This window comes from Leguminivora glycinivorella, chromosome 20 (genome assembly GCF_023078275.1).
Source record: "Leguminivora glycinivorella isolate SPB_JAAS2020 chromosome 20, LegGlyc_1.1, whole genome shotgun sequence".
NCBI lineage: Eukaryota > Metazoa > Arthropoda > Insecta > Lepidoptera > Tortricidae > Leguminivora > Leguminivora glycinivorella.
Window position 1 is genome coordinate 5526881 of NC_062990.1, and position 20839 is coordinate 5547719.

Sequence of the window (20839 nt, forward strand, 5' to 3'; positions counted from 1 at the left end):
TGTTGGCGTGATTGATATACATATTGGTACCAAATTTTAGCTCTCTAGTGCTAACGGTTACTGAGATTATCCGCGGACGGACAGACAGATATGGCGAAACTATAAGGGTTCCTAGTTGACTACGGAACCCTAAAAATGAAAATGATGTAATTAGTACTAGAGGTGTGCGCCGACCGGCGTGGCGTACGCCGCCGGTCATTTTTGCCACGCCGACGCCGCCGATCATTTCACCGGCGTGAAATCGGCGTGAGATCGAAGTGAAAATAATTACTAATTTTTGGCTTGTTCTGTGTTATTCATTCTGTAGACGTGTGTGCCGATTAAAAATTGATCAGCAACGGCGTTTGCCAAAAATCGGCGGTGGCGGCGTGTTTCCGGAGTAAATTTGGCGTGACCTTGAATTAAACCTCGTAAGTCCCAGGCCATTTGTTTGCGATTTTGAATTTGGAACTTTCTTTTATTGAGAGTTCAAAACTCTAATTTGTACCTACTTGTACAAGTACTAAGGTGTTCCTTATATAAAAATCATTCGTATACTTTTATATAAACAGTGAGTTAAATAACATATGTAAATGAACACGGGATAGGAAAAAACACTGATTACCCTAATAATTATCTGTTCATAGCACAAAATATTTTTTTATCATTGTTTGCTTCCATTAAATAATTTATTTTCTAAATTATCGTGAATCTGCAAGGCACTCTTTCTTTATGAGGACCTTTGGAAGCTGGTAAAGAGGCATTAGCATCGGTGGAGCACTGCAACCCTATGAGGTACAAGTCCAAAAAATCTTGAACTTCCTGGATTCAACGGGCATGAGAAGATTATTTAATCACAAAGAGCCGTCACAATAGATCACTGCTGGTCGGCGTGACGCGGAAAGGCCCACAATACCCCCCTAATAATAGTCGGAGGAACACACATCGTCAGCACAACCACAGGAATTCCATTGTGCTCAGCCAATTGATGAGTGACGAGAAAAAAAAGAGCTTTACACAAAACTATGGTAGAAACGGATGTCCAGCATATAGCTCTCGGCATACAAATTTGAGTTGGATGCAGATAGTTGATCCAGAAAACTGGTTTTGTTTTTTGCGTCGTGTAGCAATGTTAGCACTGATTAATTTTCCATCTGTTAATGCGATATATACCAGGACCGTTAGTCCAAAGTACCAACGAATGGTTACCGTGCTACCGCAGTCAGGCCGGGAAAGACCAAAAAAAGAGATAAAAGGACGACCTCGATGCATTTTTATAATGACTGGCAGGAGCGGACAGCAAACTGTAATAAGTGGGGATAAAAAGAACAGGCCCCTGCCCAGCAGTGGGCCACATATTAAGCACATAAAAAAACAAGATACCTACGATTAAATGAAGGTTGGCACTTGCCGGTAGCTGTAATCACACATAATTATAATGAAAAGCTTTAATTCCTGCAAAACCAGATCAGCAACGAAATTAAGATCACGCAAAGTGAATCCAACCTGGGTAGTATACCATCGCGTCCCATTCCAAACTATAGTTCTACACACAGTGGCTACAAGCAGTTTGCCGACGCGATGGGCACATAGGTATTTTTCGAGGAGCTCTGAAATCTTGAATAGTACATGGTAGTCATCCAGATGGAAAAATAGCTGAAGATCCAACAGGGAGAGTCTTGGCTCTCCAGATCTGGTGCTTTCGTAGGCGCTGTAACCATGTGGTTATAGTCAAGACGTAAGCCAGAGCAAAATCGCACACAGATCTCCCCGCATGCCCATCAGTTTTTCGCATGCCATTAAGAACTTCATACTGAAGTCCCTCATCTTTCTTACTGCTGAATAACAAATATTTTATTCATAGTAATTTTATTGGCAAATTGTAACAAATATTGCACAAAAAAGTCCAAAAAATATATCCAAATAGTGCAAATACAAATACCAAGTTTGAGCAGTTTAGTAACCATCAAGGTCACGCCGTTTAATAATCGGCAAAAATGCCCGGAGGCGGCGGCGGTTCATATCAAATTAGTGACAAATTTCGAGAAAAAAACGAAATAATTTGCTATTAATATTGCTAAAATCTTCATTAGAACATGAAATTGTGTCACAGGGCTCATGATAAAAAGTTTATTTATGTACTTTGTAACGCCGGTTATAGAAGTGCCGTTTTTTTTTAAAATATAACATGTTTTTAATTATTACGCCGATCACGCCGATTACGCCGACGCCGCCGGCCATTTTTGGCCCGGACGCCGCCGCCGACGGTTTAGCCACCGGCGCACACCTCTAATTAGTACCTTAATGCATAAACATAAAATCTTTATTACAACCATTATTTCCGCGTAATCTACTAGCTTTTGCCCGCAGCTTCGCTCGCGTTAAATTCGTAAATGGCGGAATACTCCATACAAATGTCCACCTCCCATTTAAGGGAAGTGGGGGGTTAGAAAAAGACAAAAAGTAGCCTATGTCACTGTCCATTCCTTCAACTATCTCTACTTAAAAAATTATGATTCACGTCAATTCATCGCTCCGTTTTGCCGTGAAAGACGGAGAAACAGACAGACACACACTTTCCTATTTATAATATTAGTATGGACAAAGACATATGTAGTTGTAGCTCCGAAAAAAACGTTCCTCAGAACCATATAGAAAAAGGAACGGTGGCCTAGATTTGGGGAACGCTCGGTTAGATAGCGCTAATATTAATATTTGACATTTTAACACATATCAAGCTATTGGTCCCAGACTTGTAAGTTCACATTTATGACACATTTGTTTTGAAGTATGTTGCGATGTGGCTAAGATGTATCGTTTTCCAAATCTAACGATTAATTTCGAATTGTTTGAATCGATTAGGCCCTATGTACAAGGTGCTTAAACAAATATACGATTTCTATCAACTTAGTGAAATGTCATTTGAATGGAAATGACAGACTCTGCCACAGCACTAGTTTAAAAATAAAAATGAATGATAAATTACTAGGGTTGTAAATAGAAAAAAAAACCAAATGTTTTTTTTTTCAGAATTATGAAAAAAAAACATGAAAAAAAACCGAGCACCTTGGTTTTTTTTTCTAAATATGGTTTTTTTTTCAGATGAACAAATAATACGACAATAACGGTTTTTCGTGAGTATAGTAACGTGTTTCAATAACAATAACGTACATTTTAGTTCAGTATACAAACGTTTATTGGGGAATCCCCGATGCGGCGTGTAGCGTGGAGAGGCGGTGGTGTTGCCAACAGTAAATAGTGATAACTACAAACTACAGATTTCGTAAATATTACTTCTATAAGACCAGAAATTAAAGTTATTTGATTAAATTCGTTTAATAGTTAACATTAAGTCTAAAAAACCGTATAAAAGTATTAACTTCTTTGCAAATTTTGTGATTTCGTACTTTAGAAAAAAACATACTCCAGGAAAAAAACTGTTTTTTTTCACGGTTTTTTTTCATGTTTTTTTTTCAAGCTAGAAAAAAAACCGTTTTTTTACAACCCTATAAATTACATAATAAGTAAATTCTGTGTGATAAATTAATATCGTAAAATACTCACTAACGAAGATCCGCAAAAATGTAACATGTGTTATATTATGTTTAAAGTAAGCGAAATATTCATCATTATTTTTAAAATCGGGACTTAATCGCGTATAACTACATATTAAACTGACCTCCAACGTTTCAAGGACGGCGTTGTCCCCGTGGTCTCGGAGAAGACTGGCTTGAAATGACATCAACACCTTCTGACAGCCGCGCGAGTTTTTCGAACTACCCGCACTTGGTTTTGATTATCAACTTGAACTGTTTGCGCACTAGGGATGTTACTCTGTCGACATACAACACTGACGATATTCGATTTAACGACTGTCGATATTATTTTCGGCTTACACTTATTAATGACAGGATTCCATGTGGATGAGATCCTAAAACCTTCGTCCCGACTGAAATTTGTTAGAGTCAGGGCCAAACCACTGGATCGAACTACATGACCCTAAAGTCCTTTCCACGGAACGCCATTTCTACAGTAGAAAAGTGCGTGAAGCCATTGAAATCAAAAAACATCGCAATTTCAATCGGGACGAAGGTTTTAGGATCTCATCCACATGGAATCCTGTCATTAATAAGTGTAAGCCGAAAATAATATCGACAGTCGTTAAATCGAATATCGTCAGTGTTGTATGTCGACAGAGTAACATCCCTAGTGCGCAAACAGTTCAAGTTGATAATCAAAACCAAGTGCGGGTAGTTCGAAAAACTCGCGCGGCTGTCAGAAGGTGTTGATGTCATTTCAAGCCAGTCTTCTCCGAGACCACGGGGACAACGCCGTCCTTGAAACGTTGGAGGTCAGTTTAATATGTAGTTATACGCGATTAAGTCCCGATTTTAAAAATAATGATGTGTAATAATCGTGAAAGTTTAAATCAGTGTTAAGCGAAATATTGTTTTTAAGTACTTGATTTTTTAAATATTATTACAGGATTTTATTTAAAGTTTCATTAGGTTGCTCGAGTTTACGTTTTGTGGTCGCTGTCATGTGTCAAAAAGAGGTTCTTACAAATCTGGGACAATAAGAATATGGGCCAAATTGTCAAAACTGAGGTTCAAAAGTTTCAAGCCTGTGCCGAGAGATGGCAGTCTATGCACTGTGATTACACATTTTACATTCGATCCTCTTTGGTATGGATTAGTACATTTGTACTCACCTGTGTGTTCATATGTGAGTATAGCAGCCGTTTCCTCATATAGCCGGCGCCACAAACTAAGCATTCGTACGGCTTCTTATCACTGTGCACAAAACGGTGCGTATTGCGGTTGTCGCGAGAGTTGAAGGACTTGCCGCATACCTGTCAAATTATAACATACTGTTAAGACGCTTCAGGAGCGAAAATGATAAAATGGAAAGGAGCCCCCCTTTCGATTTAGGAATTAACTAGATTTATCGAAAAAAAAAATTGTCCATTAAGAACAACTCAGTTAAAAGATATTGAGAAAAAAATCTTTAAAATCGAGGTTCCGCTATCGACTGTTTCCTCCTTCAGAACTTAATCAATCTGAATAACAATGAAATAATCTGTGTCGGACCGTTTAGTTTTTTTGGCTAATTGTTACCAATCTTGAGTATCACACCTTTTCTGCGCCATAATGAAAAAGGCCGTCTTTAGAGATTTTTTATTAACTCCAGCGTCTTTAAAAATAAAAATATCAAAAAAATCAAAACGGTCTGACACCGATAAAAACTATAATAATCTGTGTTGAAAAAATCATTGCTCTATCTTCAAAAACCAGGGAGGAAGTAGTCGAGACTCGAGAGCTTATGCATGGAAAACTGACCCCGCCTGTATCGTCTTAACTAGAGGAAAAATAAAATAATTAAATATCAAATCTTCGAGAATATAGGTAAGCGCTAGTATTTTAGCGGTAAGAGCGTGCCTTTCAATCGGGAGGCCCGTTGTAACCCCGGCTCGTACGAGCGTTTCGAAACTTATGGCGGAATGTCATTATCAAATGACATATATTTTCTTCCACAAATATCAATTTGTGGAAGAAAACATCGTAAGGAAACCGAATTAATTCCAATAAGGCCTAGTTACCCTTTGGGTTGGAAGGTCAGATAGATGGCAGTCGCTTTCGTAAAATTAGTGCCTAATCTGGGGATTAGTTGTCACATCGGACCCCCCCCCCCCTCCCCTTGCCTTCCATGAGGCGTGGCGAATGCCGGGATAATTGAAATACCTAGCAGAAGGATAGATGGTGGTGATGATGCATTTCACAAGAATGTCTTGTATGTACGAATGCTTTCGCATAATATGGCAGCAAATTTAACGGTAACCGTTCTTAAACGGCAACCGGAGTTCCAAGTCATATTGGAAATTCACCAGTTACGATGCGCTAACCATGCTAAATTTTTAACTTCTGATTAGCAGAAACGTCTGCAATCGATGCCACTAGGCTTCAAGAATATCCAAGAATATACGGCCAATTCGTTAACCAAGTCATGAAATATTATCAAACACAAAATCGCATTCTTAGCGTCTAATAATCGCATTTCGTAAAGAAATTCTCCTGGAATGCCCCTGATGATGATGGTGAATGAAGTTGGTGATGGTGATTATTAGGGTGGAGCGAAAAAACACTTTTCTGGAATTAGCAAACCTAATAGTTATCAATCAATGCCCCTTAGTCTATGAAGCCTTTGTGCAAATTTTCAGATTTTTAAATCAACATCTTCTGCCTCCGCAATAAGTTTGAAATTTTAAAATCTCATACAAACCTGAAAATTCAACTATTAGATAAAAAATTTTTTTCGGCGGTATTATGTTCAGTATACATTATTGATACATATTATTACAAGAATCTACCAAAAATTGCGAAAACAGCGTTAAAAATTGCCAATTTTCAGTATTTTAGCGGCTATTTTGGCGAATGTACTGAAACTAGATAAACTTTGGCGATTCTTGACGCTACTTTCGCAACTTTTTGTAGTTTCTCATAATGATATGTATCAATAACATATACTAAACATAATACTGCCGAATTTTTTTTTGTATCTGAAAGTTGAATTTTTAAATTTGTATGAGATTTTCAAAATTTCAACCCTAATGCGGAGGCAGAAGATGCTGATTTAAAACGCCGAAAATTTGCACAAAGGCTTCATAGACTAAGGGGCATTGATTGATAACTATTAGGTTTGCTAATTCCAGAAAAGTGTTTTTTCGCTCCACCCTAATGATTAGGGTGATGATGATTGATGACATACCTCGCAGACGTAAGGTTTCTCCCCGCTGTGTATCCTGGCGTGTTTCTTGTAGTGCTCCGGGTACACGAAGGTGGCTTTGCAAATTTCACACTTTAGAGGGCGCTCTCCCGTATGAGATGCCTTGATGTGGTAGTCTAATAACCTGAAAAAAGAAATAAGATTTGTACGGATAGTTACCAAAAACTTATCCCATACACTATAAAATGCGACCGCCTAAGAACGCGCATAACCTACACCACACATAGATGGTGCCACAAGAAATGCCTTGTTGCCATCGATTATTTGTAGATTGGCGTTAAGTGTCACTTTCGTCCCGTAAATCTATGTCAAAAGTGACACTTAACGCCGTCTACAAGTATAATCGAAAGCTACAAGATATTTTTTATGGCGCCATCTATGTGTGGTGGAGTGTAAGCGCGTTCTTAGGCGGTCGCATTTTAATGTATGGGTTGGTATGATCTTCTTATATTTAATCTATGTTGTTACTTACACTCAATACTCAATACAGGCTGAAAATGGTAATCATAGGCCCGTGTTGCTCCGTGAAAATGATTTTTGGGTAACTTTTTACGATTGACCCTTACATATTTCAGATAGAAAATATGTCAATCGATTTCGGAATTCCAGGATCAAAAACTTAAGACACAAATGAATAAAACCGAATCATACCTTCGTCTCTTAAATCGTTTAGGGCACTGGTCACACTTGTAGCGCTTGTCGTCGTAATGAGTGGCGCGCTTGTGCGAGTGCAGGTTCGAGCGCTGAGAGAAGGTTGCCCCGCATACGTCACACGCAAATGGACGCTCGCCTGAAACAGATAATGCATATTATTATCTATAATAAGCAAAGTTCGTAACTACATTTAAAGGGAATAAGAGATTTGTAATATAATACTTTAAATTCTCGAGTTTTGTACACCTTTTTAAACAACATTTAAAAGGTAGAAATAACATTTTTACCTTGTTTCCAACGTTTCGGCCAGGTTGCACCAAGTTAAGTTTTTTTAAATTAAATGGCCTCAGTCCATTGGTGGGGACTATTTTGCCAGTGTCAAGGTGATATAAGCTAATTGTTACTGATTTTGGTACGGTAAGTAAGTTTGGTTCGGTAGTTGGCACTTGTAAATTGATAGGTAAATTTTACAAGGGCACGTGGACTACCGGTCGTTGACGACAAAAAAGTGGCTAAACGCGTTTCGAGATTAATTCTCCATCAGCTTCTCTATAACATTAGTTTACTGCGTAATAAGCTATCGGTATTACACTTTAAACAACATTAATGAGCAAAAGAAGGAGAAATTATTCACGACACGATACCGATAAGATGGCGTTCGAACCGGAAGTGACAGGTTGTCTCGGAAGACTGACGTCAACGTGACCAAACTACCCGATATTCGTTTTTATAAATGTTCGGGGTAGACAAATACAATTGGTCTATCTCTACCCGTATTTGTCCAACGTTTATTGTCCACCGTACGACACGCAGCACTCACAACATCCGCGCACAGGTCCAAAACGTTGGAAAAATTTCTGCGTTAAATTGTCATTCACAAAGGGGGTAATAAGCCACACTGTTCCCACCCTGGTGTTGGTTAGATGGCGCCAAATGTCCTGAAGGAATTGAATATATGACGGAAAATTTCCACATTTTTCTGGCATTTACCGTGGCTGTGAACGCTGGTTCGATTCCAGCCTCGGGCACTTTTCTTTCATCGTATTATAAATAAGAAATCTGGGCGACCGGTTCTATTTTATTATATTCAATTCAATTTATTGCATAAAATTAACACTGACAGTTAAACCTTACGTGCTAATTAGTTTTGTATTTCTTAGGATCTAACATGCAATATACAATATCAAGTACAGTGAAGTGAAACAGTTGATTGTTCATTAATGAAATAAATATTAAATATACGACGACGACATATATGACGTCTTTAGAAAAAAAAACTTGTAAATAAAAAAAAACTTAATTTTTGGCCGGGATTCGAAACCTGTCTGCGAACATTAAACCGACCTCGTACGACTGAGCTAAGCGGAGCCGATGCGCGCGCGGCGAAATTAATGACCATATGTTATGTGTACTCGAAAATTCGCGTTTTCCGAGATCTAAGGTTACGCTAGATCGATTGTTCACCCCCGAAAACCCCCACATAACAAATTTCAGCGAAATCGATAGAGCGGTTTCAGAGATCGTCGGTATACAACGTGTTTCCGGTATCACTCAAAACCTCAGACACCCCAACTGATTTTTATTTTTTTAAACTCATCTAGAGTATTCGTATTTAAATCTGATGTTTACTTTTTTTTTAATTGAATTTTTAATTTTCTGTACAGCTCTACTCGACTTTTAACTCTACGCTCAATAAAATAATTGCTAACTACCATCATACACTTTAAAACTATTTATTTGTGTACGTTACTGCAACGACATAAGGTTGACCAATAGACAGCAAGATGTCACTCTAAACCACTTTAATGCTTTGTCACAGTAAACTTCAAATTGGACAGGTAATCGCGGTAAGCAAATTTAAACCCAACATTCAAAATGACAAGGTTGTAATTAGGTAAGAGTTCAATTTGTTATGACTTATGATTAACATTAAGATTAAACTGACAAACAACGTCAAACTCGTAACGGAAAAAGTATCGTCCAAGTAACCAGCCAGTATTAATACCCCTAAATACTGAAAAAGGTAAGCAACCTCTAGCAATGCGATATACACAATGTCGCATTACGAATACAATAGAATGGGCACGTAAAAAATAACTAATAATACAAATTAAACAAAAAATATTACCCCCATCAAGATATAGCTCAATCGATTATACTCTCGATTCTGAACAAACTGTTTTCAGGTTTTTAGTGTTAAATGAAACACGGTGTATATATAAATAATAAATAAATAAATATACAAGAATTTCTCGTTTAAAAGTATAAGATATTTACCAGTATGTATCCGCATATGGTCTTTAACCTCAGCACGCCGAGCGAAGGCTTTCCCGCAGACTCCGCACACGAAGGGCTTCTGCCCCGAGTGTACTACACCGTGCATTTCCAAGTTGTGCTGTGTGCCGAACGCTTTACCTGTCGAAAGTAGAAAATTATAGTTTGAGAGACGTTATTTTTTTAAGAGGATACGGTAGCGAAAATGCTAAAATGGAAAGGAGCCCCCTTTTAACTTGGGAATTTTAGTTAAATATACAGGTGTTATTACTTATTACTTAACTAGATTTATACTGTTATTACTTAACTAGATTTATCGAAAAAAAAAAATTGTCCATTAAGAACAACTCAGTCAAAAGATATTTCAAAAAAATCTTTAAAATCGAGGTTCCGCTCTCGACTCTTTCCTCCTTCAAAACTTAATCAATCTCAACGAAATTTGAGAATCTGAATAACAATGAAATAATCTATGTCGGACCGTTTAGCTTTTTTGGTTAATTGTTACCAATCTTGAGTATCACACCTTTTTTGCGCCACAATGAAAAAGGCCGTTTTTGGAAATTTTTGATTGGCTCTAGAATCTTTAAAAAGCAGAATATCAAAAAAATCAAAACGGTCCGACACAGATAAAAATAATAACAATCTCTGTTGAAAAAATCATTACTCTATCTTCAAAAACCAGGGAGGAAATAGTCGAGTGCGTTTGTATAGAGAATTGACCCCTACCGTATCGTCTTAATGTATATAATTGATGAAGAACTGATGTCTATTGTATACTAACCACAAATGTTACACTCGAACTCTTTGAGCCCGGAGTGAGTTTTGTGATGTTGATTGAGGTTCTGCAGTGTGAAGAAACATTTGCCGCACGCCGCGCATTTGAACGGTCGAGGCCGGTCCTGCAAACACATTTACACATCATTAATAATTAATAAGTTTTTGCCAAAAAATCATTTATGTACAAGTTAATCATTTATGTACCCGACAGCACGATCTCATGCCCTATCACACTCTCCGCTACACCATGCATTAACTCTTCTGAATGAAATACCGTGTTGTACAGCACGGAATCGCAATTCCTTTCGATTAGTAGCCGATACCTGGAAGCTAATACGACTCCAAGTTCCATTAGCTACTGATTATGAATCAATCATAAGACCTTAAGTGTGTACCCTATTGTATGAGTCTCTAAAACTACCCTCCTATTAACATGTATAGCTTGTCTGTTAGTGTTAATTTTAAGGAATTTATAAATAAAGAAATAAAGTTTAGTGAAACCAAAGAGGATCGAGTATTATAGAGAGTTACTGTCGAAGTAAAATGTGTAATCACAGTGCATAGACTGTCATCTCTTGACACAGGCTTAGAACTTTTGAACCCCAGTTTTGACAATTTGGCCCATATTCTTAGCTTGATATGTGTTAAAATGTCAAATATGAATATTAGCGCCATCTAGCTGAGCGTACCCCAAAGGTGTAATGCCATCTAGGCCAACGTACCTTTTTCTGTATGGTACTGAGGTACGTTTTTGTCTTAGACTTTATCTGTCTATACGGAGTTATATATCGTCACTACTTTTAAAAAATCTCGTATCTCACGCTGCTTCTCAAAGTTAAAACGCAGTAAGTCTATATGCATTCCATACACACTTACTACAATTTTCTTTTCATTAACAGACGAAGATACAAGTTTTTTTTTAAAGTAGTGACGATATGTCTTAGGTGAAACGCCCCGCCGTAACCGGTCAAAACGTCCTAACGGCAAACGAAAGAGTTTTGCTGGAAAATTACACATTTTATGAACAAGCTTTTAACGGTAATAGTACTTTTCTTTCAACATGCAATTGAGTTCCAATATCCACCTACCTATAGTCCTATATCATTAGCAGAACAGTTTGATGGCCACTGTCGGTTGTGTAAACTCATATACGACATATATCACATTAGTAAGGTTTTGTAAAATAGTACCAAATGTTGTGCAAGTTCATATGTTACACTAGTAGGGTTTTGTATAATAGTAATAACTTACCAAATGCGTCTTGAGGTGCGACTGGTGCGTGTATTTGGAGGCGAAGCTCTTGTGGCAAATGTGGCATGTGTAGGGACGCTGGCCGTTGTGCAAGTTCATATGTTCCACTAGTAGGGTTTTGGAACTGAAATCAGAAATTACATTTAAAAAACTATATGCACGAGTATAAATGTGTCGAAGTTTAGTGGGCCCCACGATTGAATAACCTTTCAAAGAAAAATTCATAAGGATATGAATTTCTTAAAAATAGACAAAACTAGATTTTTTACTTTAGACAATTCACATAATTATGAACAACTAGCTTTTGCGCGCGGCTTCGCTCGCATTAGAAAGAGACAAAAAGTAGCCTAGGTCACTCTCCATCCCTTCAACTATCTCCACTTAAAAATCACGTCAATTCGTCGCTCCGTTTTGCCTTGAAAGACGGACAAACAAACAGACACACACACTTTCCCATTTATAATATTAATATGGATATCGATTATATTTGACAGGTGCAAGCTTTCCATCACAGATGGGTCCTAAATGATGCAATGAAGATTATTTTATTTGAAATTCCATCAGATTAATTGTTGAAAATTACCGGAGTGAATTTCCATTACCGGGTTTACATATTACATATTTATTCACTTACTTAATTGTAGTTTTGTCTCACCTGTATTTCTTATGGCAAGTGTCGCATTCGTGAAATTTACTCTTGTCTGTGCTCGAATTTTCTTTCGCATGTTTAGCTGTACAAAAAACATTAAATCATATCATGTTCCGAAGCATAAGTACAATCATTTATTTTATTACAATTCTTATTGGTTACAGAAATACAGAAATCTGTCAATCTGTGTGTGGTGGTGGGTGTGGTCTGTCAATGGTGATCAAATATATGAAAGGGGCGCGTTTACGCACACAGTCTAAGCTCGTGTAGGTGAACGCGTGCCATGCTTGTATGAGTGAGATATGACAGGTCGACTGTGAAGTAACGGAGAGGGGGTGGGCGGCACTTTCAGCGGGGAGCGGGAGTGGCCATACTGTACGATAGTACTCTTTATTATATGTACCAGGGGCGGCTCACTCCGCGATTCTATCGCCGCACTACAAGTACAGTCAAGTGCAAAAATGTATCGAAAAAATCGACTCAAAAATATGGTACTACTCTCTTATTACACCGGACTAAGGTGCTATGGGACATATTTTTGAGTAAGATGTGTACACCCATATTTTTACACTTGACTGTACATGTCATTCAGTGGTAACGACCTTCGCGCGTCTCAACAAAATTCAATGTCGGTAGCTCGCGTGCGGTCCGTTTGTTAATGTAGGTAAGAATTTAGAATGGCGGTATTCTGTGAACATCAAAGGAGTGAGTATTTGTAATATAGCATATAGCGAGTGTGTTTAGTAAAACGTCCCACTTTGTCGGTTACCATTTAGTCGACATTTACTTGTATCTTTATATGAATAAACTTACGAAGCGGCTTATAAAGCCAAATTCGCTAAGGTACAGCGGGGCAAATCTCGACTGGGGGACAATTGTAAATAATCCATTTTTTCCATTATTAAACTATGATGTTGAGTTCTACATGTATCCGCTGAACACGCCTACCATATATAACCGGTGGACATTCTATTTAATTGAATAATGCAATCATTGCAAAACATGGAAAAAATGGACCAGTTATATTTGCCCCCCAGTCGAGATTTGCCCCGCTGTACCTTAGCAAATTTGGCTTTATAAGCCGCTTCATCAGTTTATTCACATAAAGATACAAGTAAATGTCGACTAAATGGTAATCGACAAAGTGGGATGTTTTCCCGTGTACACTCACATATATCGTCACTAGTTTTGAAAAAATCTCGTATCTCATCCTTCTCCTCAAAGTTAAAACGCAGTAAGTCAATACTTACTCTTACTACAATTTTCTTTTTATTGACAGAAGAACACAGAACTTAATTTAGATAGAAGAAACAAATTCATATATTTGTATAGGGGCCGAGCGTGTCAAATTTTGTACTGAAGTTGATTCTTGCCTGTAATTTTAAATATGTCTCAGGCTCTTGATTGTTCATAATTTTTGTGTTGTTGCAATTGAATATCACGTAACGAGGCATTTTTTATGTTTTGGTTGACTTCAACTTACAAAAATTGACGCCCGAAAGCTGCAAGCTGCGAGTAAAGACGGACAACTCAGTGGATTTCACTGAATTCATTTGACACGCTAAGTAGATACGTTTGCTTGATCTATGGTATATATGACATCTGTGCAGAAGAAGATACAAGTTTTTTTCAAAGTAGGGACGATATTCTGTGATTATATTGTGGCAGTACTGTACTGACCGACGTGCGCGATGTAGTGGTCGCGGCGGCGCAGCACGCGGCCGCACGTGCGGCAGATGTACACGCGCGCGGCGTGCTGGCTGCGCATGTGCCGCATTATGAACTCCGCGTCGCCGGCGCAGCGCCCGGTGCGGGCCCCTGGAACAAATAAAGGTAGCATTACAATTCTGACTGCAAACAGTCTCCTAACAAGGGTCAGTAACATTAAACAACTTTAAATTGAGAAGGAATGATTAATATAAAACAAGAACGATTTAATACTGGACCTAGGGTTGCCAACCGTACTATATAATATAGTACTGTATAGGGTTGTAAATAGAAAAAAAACCAAATGTTTTTTTTTCAGAATTATGAAAAAAACCATGAAAAAAAAACCGAGCACTATGGTTTTTTTTCTAAATATGGTTTTTTTTTCAGATGAACAAATAATACGACAATAACGGTTTTTCGTGAGTTGTAACGTGTTTCGATAACAATAACGTACATTTTAATTCAATTAACATTCAGTATACAAACGTTTATTGGGGAATCCCCGATGCTGCGTGTAGCGTGGAGAGGCGGTGGTGTTGCCAACAGTAAATAGTGATAACTACCAACCACAGATTTCATAAATGTTACTTTTATAAGACCAGAAATTAAAGTTATTTGACTAAATTCGTTTAATGGTTAACATTAAGTCTAAAAAACCGTATAAAAGTATTAACTACTTTGCAAATTTTGAGATTTCATACTTTAGAAAAAAAACATACTCCAGAAAAAAAACTGTTTTTTTTCACGGTTTTTTTTCATGTTTTTTTTCAAGCCAGAAAAAAAACCGTTTTTTTGCAACCCTAGTACTGTACTATATTTTGGCCCAGCGTACTATATTCTATATGAAACATATATAGTACGCAAAAGTACTATATTTTTGGGGTCCATGCCAGTGGCGAATTTACACTAGGGTCAAACCGCCAGGAGCGGCGTTTTGATAATGAAAAAAAATACTGGACCACACCTCGGACACTGGCGATCAAATATATGAAAGAGGCGCGTTCCTAGCACACAGTCTAAGCTCGTGTAGGTGAACGCGTACTATGCTTGTATGAGTGAAATATGACAAGTCGACTGTTCGCGTTTTGGACAGGCGGTAACTGTGAAGTAACCGAGAGGGGGTGGGCGGCACATTCAGCGGGGAGCGGGAGTGGCCATACTGTACGATAGTACTGTTTATTATACTGTGACTGGACTGACAAAGCACATACAAACAATCGTACACCTGAAATACATGGGCCTTTTAGGCTTAAAACTAGATGGCGCTGTTCGCAGCTTTGAAGTGGCCAAAATCATATTTTCCCCAGATATTTTTGCGTGTTTTTATTTTTTATAAGAACAAATGACATATTTCTTAATTTTAAAATTATGGTGTCACGTCAACACATTTTGAAAAAAAAAATTGTAGGCATCATCAGTGTAGTTATGATAGTATTTAATAGGTGGCGCTAAAAAATCAAGGTACGATTCTTAGTATGAACAAAGACATATAATAACTCTGTCTAGACAGATAAAGTCTAAGAAAAAAATGTACCTCAGTACCAAAGAGGATCGAGTATTATAGAGAGTTACTGTCGAAGTAAAATGTGTAATCACAGTGCATAGACTGCCATCTCTCGACACAGGCTTAAAACTTTTGAACCTCAGTTTTGACAATTTGGCCCATATTCTTAGCTTATAATATGGCCCATATTAGCGCCATCTAGCTGAGCGTACCCCAAAGGTGTAATGCCATCTAGGTCACTGTACCTTTTTCTGTATGGTAGTGAGGTACGTTTTTTTCTTAGACTTTATCTGTCTATACGGAGTTAGTATGTAAATCCTACATTAGCAGCGATTTTGATAGCACAGATCTAAACGTTTCTACGAAATTATGTCGCAGTAGTTTAACTTTTAAAATAAAACTTACTAGGCCTATTCAAATTGCAGCCAAATAAGTTTGAAATAGAAAAATAATAATAAATAACCTTTAGCTTTATTTTTTCTGCACAGCACGCAGTTAAATACGCCATCTTCCTTCACCACAATCTGCAACTGCAAAAATTATTTTAATAAATAACTTGATTATCCTCTAACGACCCACCATACAAAAAAAATCCACTCTTTGAATCAATGGTATTAGGCCGATAGTCCACTACCATATGTTTATCATAGAAATATGATCATTTATTTATTTATTTATTTAATATCCAAAAATTACACAGCATAACAGGTAAACTAAAGCACTGTGGAATTCATTACAACTATACACTTATAGTACACTTATATAATAGTAACAGAGTACAAAATGTACAATATATAAACATTACAAACTTAATATACAACAGTGGACTTCCTTTTATCCATCCATCATAGGCCTGTATGCCTCTCTTTTACTCCAACGTGAAGAAAAAGGATGGCACGTAGCCTACGATCATATTTCTATGATAAACATATGATAGTGAACTATCGGCCTTAGAAAACAGGGTTGAATTTCTTTTGTTTGAAAATCGAACGAATCAAAAGAAAAGCAACTCAATTCTATTTAAAGTAGATTCAAATTTCATTGTAGGTATTTTGTCTCAGTATAAGGACATTGAACCCCAGCCGGCGTATCATGCTTCTAATTTTATCACTTATCCACGTGGATAAGACTTCTGTCACGCTTTGGCAAGTATGTCAGTGTGAGAATGACAGATGTCTTATCCACATGGATAAGTGATAAAATTGGAAGCATGGTACGCCGGCTGGACGCTATAACTAGGAAAGTACTAAGAAGAAACATCAAAATCAGAAGTTTTAGAAAGTATTTTAAATACAATAACGTTAAAAATGGACAGTCAGTCTGACCTAGTGGATGAGTAACCCTGCCTATAAAGCCAAGGGTTCCAATTCTGGGAAAGGCATTTATTTATGTAATAAATAGCTTTTGCCCGCGGCTTTCGCGACAGAAAGAGACAAAAAGTAACCTATGTCACTTTCCATCCCTTCAAATATCTCCACTTATAATGTCACGTCAATTCGTCGCTCCGTTTTGCCGCGAAAGACGGACAAACAAACAGACATACACACTTTTCCATTAATAATATTATTGTATGGATTGGTTCCAGTCATGTTTTTTTCTTGTTTACATTTTTACAAGATGTATTTGTATTTAACAAAGTAAAGTATATCATACTTTAGTACGACCGGTTTGGCCAAGCGCGTAGTGCCTGCTGCTGCGAATCCCGGCAAGGGTATTTATTTGTGTGATGAGCACAGATATTTGTTCCTGAGTCATGGATGTTTTCTATGTATATAAATACTTGTATATTACATATCTGAGTACCCACAACACATGCCTTCTTGAGCTTACCGTAGGCCTCAGTCAATCAGTGTAGGAATGTCCTATAATATTCATTTATATTTATTTATTTATATCATCGCCTAAAGCTCATAAAACAAAACATGCCTAGTTTAGAGTTAGTGCGTTTTCACATTATCCGATCCGATATCGGATGTCGGACCGATATCCCATACATTACAGGCGCCATCTTGATTTTTTTCCATTGAAATCCTTCCGACATCCGATATCGGATCGGATAATGTGAAAACGGCCTTAGGATCTGTGTAAGGAGTTAATATATTATTTATGAAATATGGTATGGTAATGTAGGTAGGTAGTCAATATAAATACAAACATGATCTGTGAAGTCCGTTTCTTCCTCTTCCTTAGGTTTGCTCTGCACTGACTTGACGCGATACATCTCTCCCGACTGCACTTTTATAAACGCACCACCTGTTAATAAGTTAACAAAATGTTTATGTATATGTATAACAAAGAGTATTATAGAGAGTTACTGTCGAAGTAAAATGTGTAATCACAGTGTATAGACTGTCATCTCTTGACACAGGCTTAAAGCTTTTGAACCTCAGTTTTGACAATTTGGCCCATATTCTTAACTTGATATGTGTTAACATACATACATACATACAATCACGCCTGTGTCCCATGAAGGGGTAGGCAGAGCACATGAAACTACTCAGGTTTCAGTGCCACTCTTGGCAAATAAGGGGTTGAAAGAAAACGAAACTGTGACATTGCAGTGACAGGTTGCCAGCCTCTCACCTACGCCACAATTTAACCCATATCCCACAGTCGCCTTCTACGACACCCACGGGAAGAAAGGGGGTGGTGAAATTCTTAACCCATCACCACACGGGCAAATATGATATGTGTTAAAATGTCAAATATTAATATTGTCCCCCAAAGGTGTAACACCATATACGCCACCGTACCTTTTTCTGTATTTTTGAAAAAGGACGGCTAGTAATAATATCCATTACGTAGTTTTCCACAAACTTTCGAACGGCGAATTCGTGCGTCTAAAATTAAAAAATCGATCCCCAGATCCGTGTATGGTTGATTTTTTCCACTTTGAAACGTATTCTATGTCAGATACACTTTACATAAAATAAAATTAATACCTTGCTCCCGTGCCGCAGCAATAATAGCATTTGCAGTTTCCTCGTCCCCAGATACTTGAAGTTCTATTTGTGAATCTTCGTCATCTGAAAATAAAAATGATTTTAAATGTACTGTCAATACTGTCATGTTCTTCAAATACTGGCCAAAAGTATCATCTTGAAATCATAATAATGCCTTTAAAAAATATAGGTGTCTTTTTCTTTACTTGACTAATAAGCTATAAACATAGGTTAAAATATAAGATCATACCAACCCATACACTAAAACGCGACCGCCTAAGAACGCGCATACACATATTTTTCAAAATTTTAATTTTACATACATACATACATACAATCACGCCTGTATCCCATGAAGGGGTAGGCAGAGCACATGAAACTACTTAAGTTTCAGTGCCACTCTTGGCAAATAAAGGGTTGACAGAAAACGAAACTGTGACATTGCAGTGACAGGTTGCCAGCCTCTCGCCTACGCCACAATTTAACCCATATCCCACAGTCGCCTTCTACGACACCCACGGGAAGAAAGGGGGTGATGAACTTCTTAACCCGTCACCACACGGCAATTTTAATTTTCCTTTATTAATATACAAAAATATATATAACCTGAAAGATCAACTTTATAGCAGAATAGATACCCGAGTTTGAAGTTAAGCGACGCATATTTTTTTGACACAATGTTGATGTAGGGAATTGAGGCCTTTTATTGATCAGTATTCATTTTTAACCCCCAACGCAAAAACGACTGTCTGTTTGTATGTCTGTCTGTCTGTTTGTATGTGTGTCTGTCTGTGGCTCTTGTTCGGATGAACCGATTTCGATTTTGTTTTTTTTTTGTTTGAAAGCTGAGTTAGTCGGGAGTGTTTTTAGCCATGTTTCATGAAAATCGGTCCACTGTGTCGCGGTCGGGGGTTTTTTCAAAATTTTAATTTTGTGGTTAGGTTATAAATGGATTTTAGAAATAAGATTTGTGATTCAAAATAAACCTTGACTGTCCGCTTGCGTGTCAGCGTCTTCACTAAGCAGCTCGAGCCCGGATTCACTGTACACAAGCTTCTGCCCCGACACCACTCGGAATATGGAGTTTTCCTCAGACATCACTATTGTTTCTGTAACAAAATAGTACATTACGATACAAGTGCGGAAGAGAGGAGAGTCCTGAAAGAAAGAAGGAAGTCAAAAAATATATAATGATTAATGAGCCAACCATTTCAGATAATCAAAGTCGAAACATGGCGTTCTAATCACTACACCTTATAATCTACAATACAAAGTTGCCCGCCGCGTCTGTATGTCTGTGTATTCGCAATACACTCAAAAACTACTGAAATACCTTTTACTGATTTTCATGCGATTTTCACCTATTTATTTATTTTAATTTTATTTAATCAAAAAGTAACACAACATTACAGTTTACACTAAGGCACTGTGAAACTACAAAATACAAAACAAGACACAAACGATAAATAATACAAAAAATAATACAAAATAATAAAATACGACGTAACAGCTAATCGTCACTACTTTTAAAAAATCTCGTATCTCACGCTGCTCCTCAAAGTTAAAATGCAGTAAGTCTATATGCATTCCATACAGACTTAAATACTACAATTTTCTTTTCATTGACAGACGAAGATACAAGTTTTTTTTAAAGTAGTGACGTAATGCCGCCTATGCCTATGCAGCCCATGAATGAATAGTGATTCTTGAAGGAGGTTTCGGTGTATAATTTGTTATTGTTGTTTTAAATTGATTGAAATATGACGATATGATATGTGCTAGTCAAGTCGGAAGCTCTTTGGCAGCGTGAGCTTCAATCGAAAATGCTGCCCATAACCGATTGATTTATAACTAAACAAGGTATTGTGGACCTCTTATACACTGTGTTTTTATTGAATTCCGTTAACTTTGGCATGTAGTTAGGTCCATTATAGGCAACAGAATAGCATTTAATTCGTTTTTTTTAATTCTTAACTTTTTTCTGAAAATTGCCATACACCCGCTATAGATGTTACATCAATTGTGTTAAGAACCGGGATTCGTGTGTTCGATATGCGATTGACATGTTTTGACACTTACTTAGTGCGAGTTAATCGTAAAGCCCGTTTCTCAACAGCAATTGAAGTAAAATCTATCACAGGTGCATGGTTTTTTTTCAGAAAAAAATACAAATTTAAGAAAAATAAAATAACAATGCCACTCGGTTTTCTATATTAATGGACCTAACTATATGCCGAAGTTGACGGAATTCAATACACGGTGTATATAGGTCTACAAAAAAGTCACTTACAATACCAGTTTCATGCTTATCTCCCC

General features: G+C 37.4%; 1 protein-coding gene across 1 annotated transcript in view; it reads right to left on the minus strand.

Annotated features, from left to right (window-relative positions):
• Positions 1 to 20839, minus strand: part of LOC125236910 (zinc finger and BTB domain-containing protein 17-like) — a 40538-nt gene that overhangs the window by 8857 nt on the left and 10842 nt on the right. The window contains exons 9-20 of the mRNA XM_048143827.1: positions 19510 to 19632; positions 18524 to 18607; positions 17737 to 17834; positions 16045 to 16111; positions 14048 to 14185; positions 12374 to 12449; positions 11719 to 11842; positions 10472 to 10589; positions 9694 to 9831; positions 7414 to 7552; positions 6745 to 6886; positions 4691 to 4831 (exon numbers count right to left, since the gene is read on the minus strand). Of these exons, the coding sequence (XP_047999784.1) occupies positions 4691 to 4831; positions 6745 to 6886; positions 7414 to 7552; positions 9694 to 9831; positions 10472 to 10589; positions 11719 to 11842; positions 12374 to 12449; positions 14048 to 14185; positions 16045 to 16111; positions 17737 to 17834; positions 18524 to 18607; positions 19510 to 19632 (1388 nt within the window). The remainder of the gene's footprint in view (positions 1 to 4690; positions 4832 to 6744; positions 6887 to 7413; positions 7553 to 9693; positions 9832 to 10471; positions 10590 to 11718; positions 11843 to 12373; positions 12450 to 14047; positions 14186 to 16044; positions 16112 to 17736; positions 17835 to 18523; positions 18608 to 19509; positions 19633 to 20839) is intronic.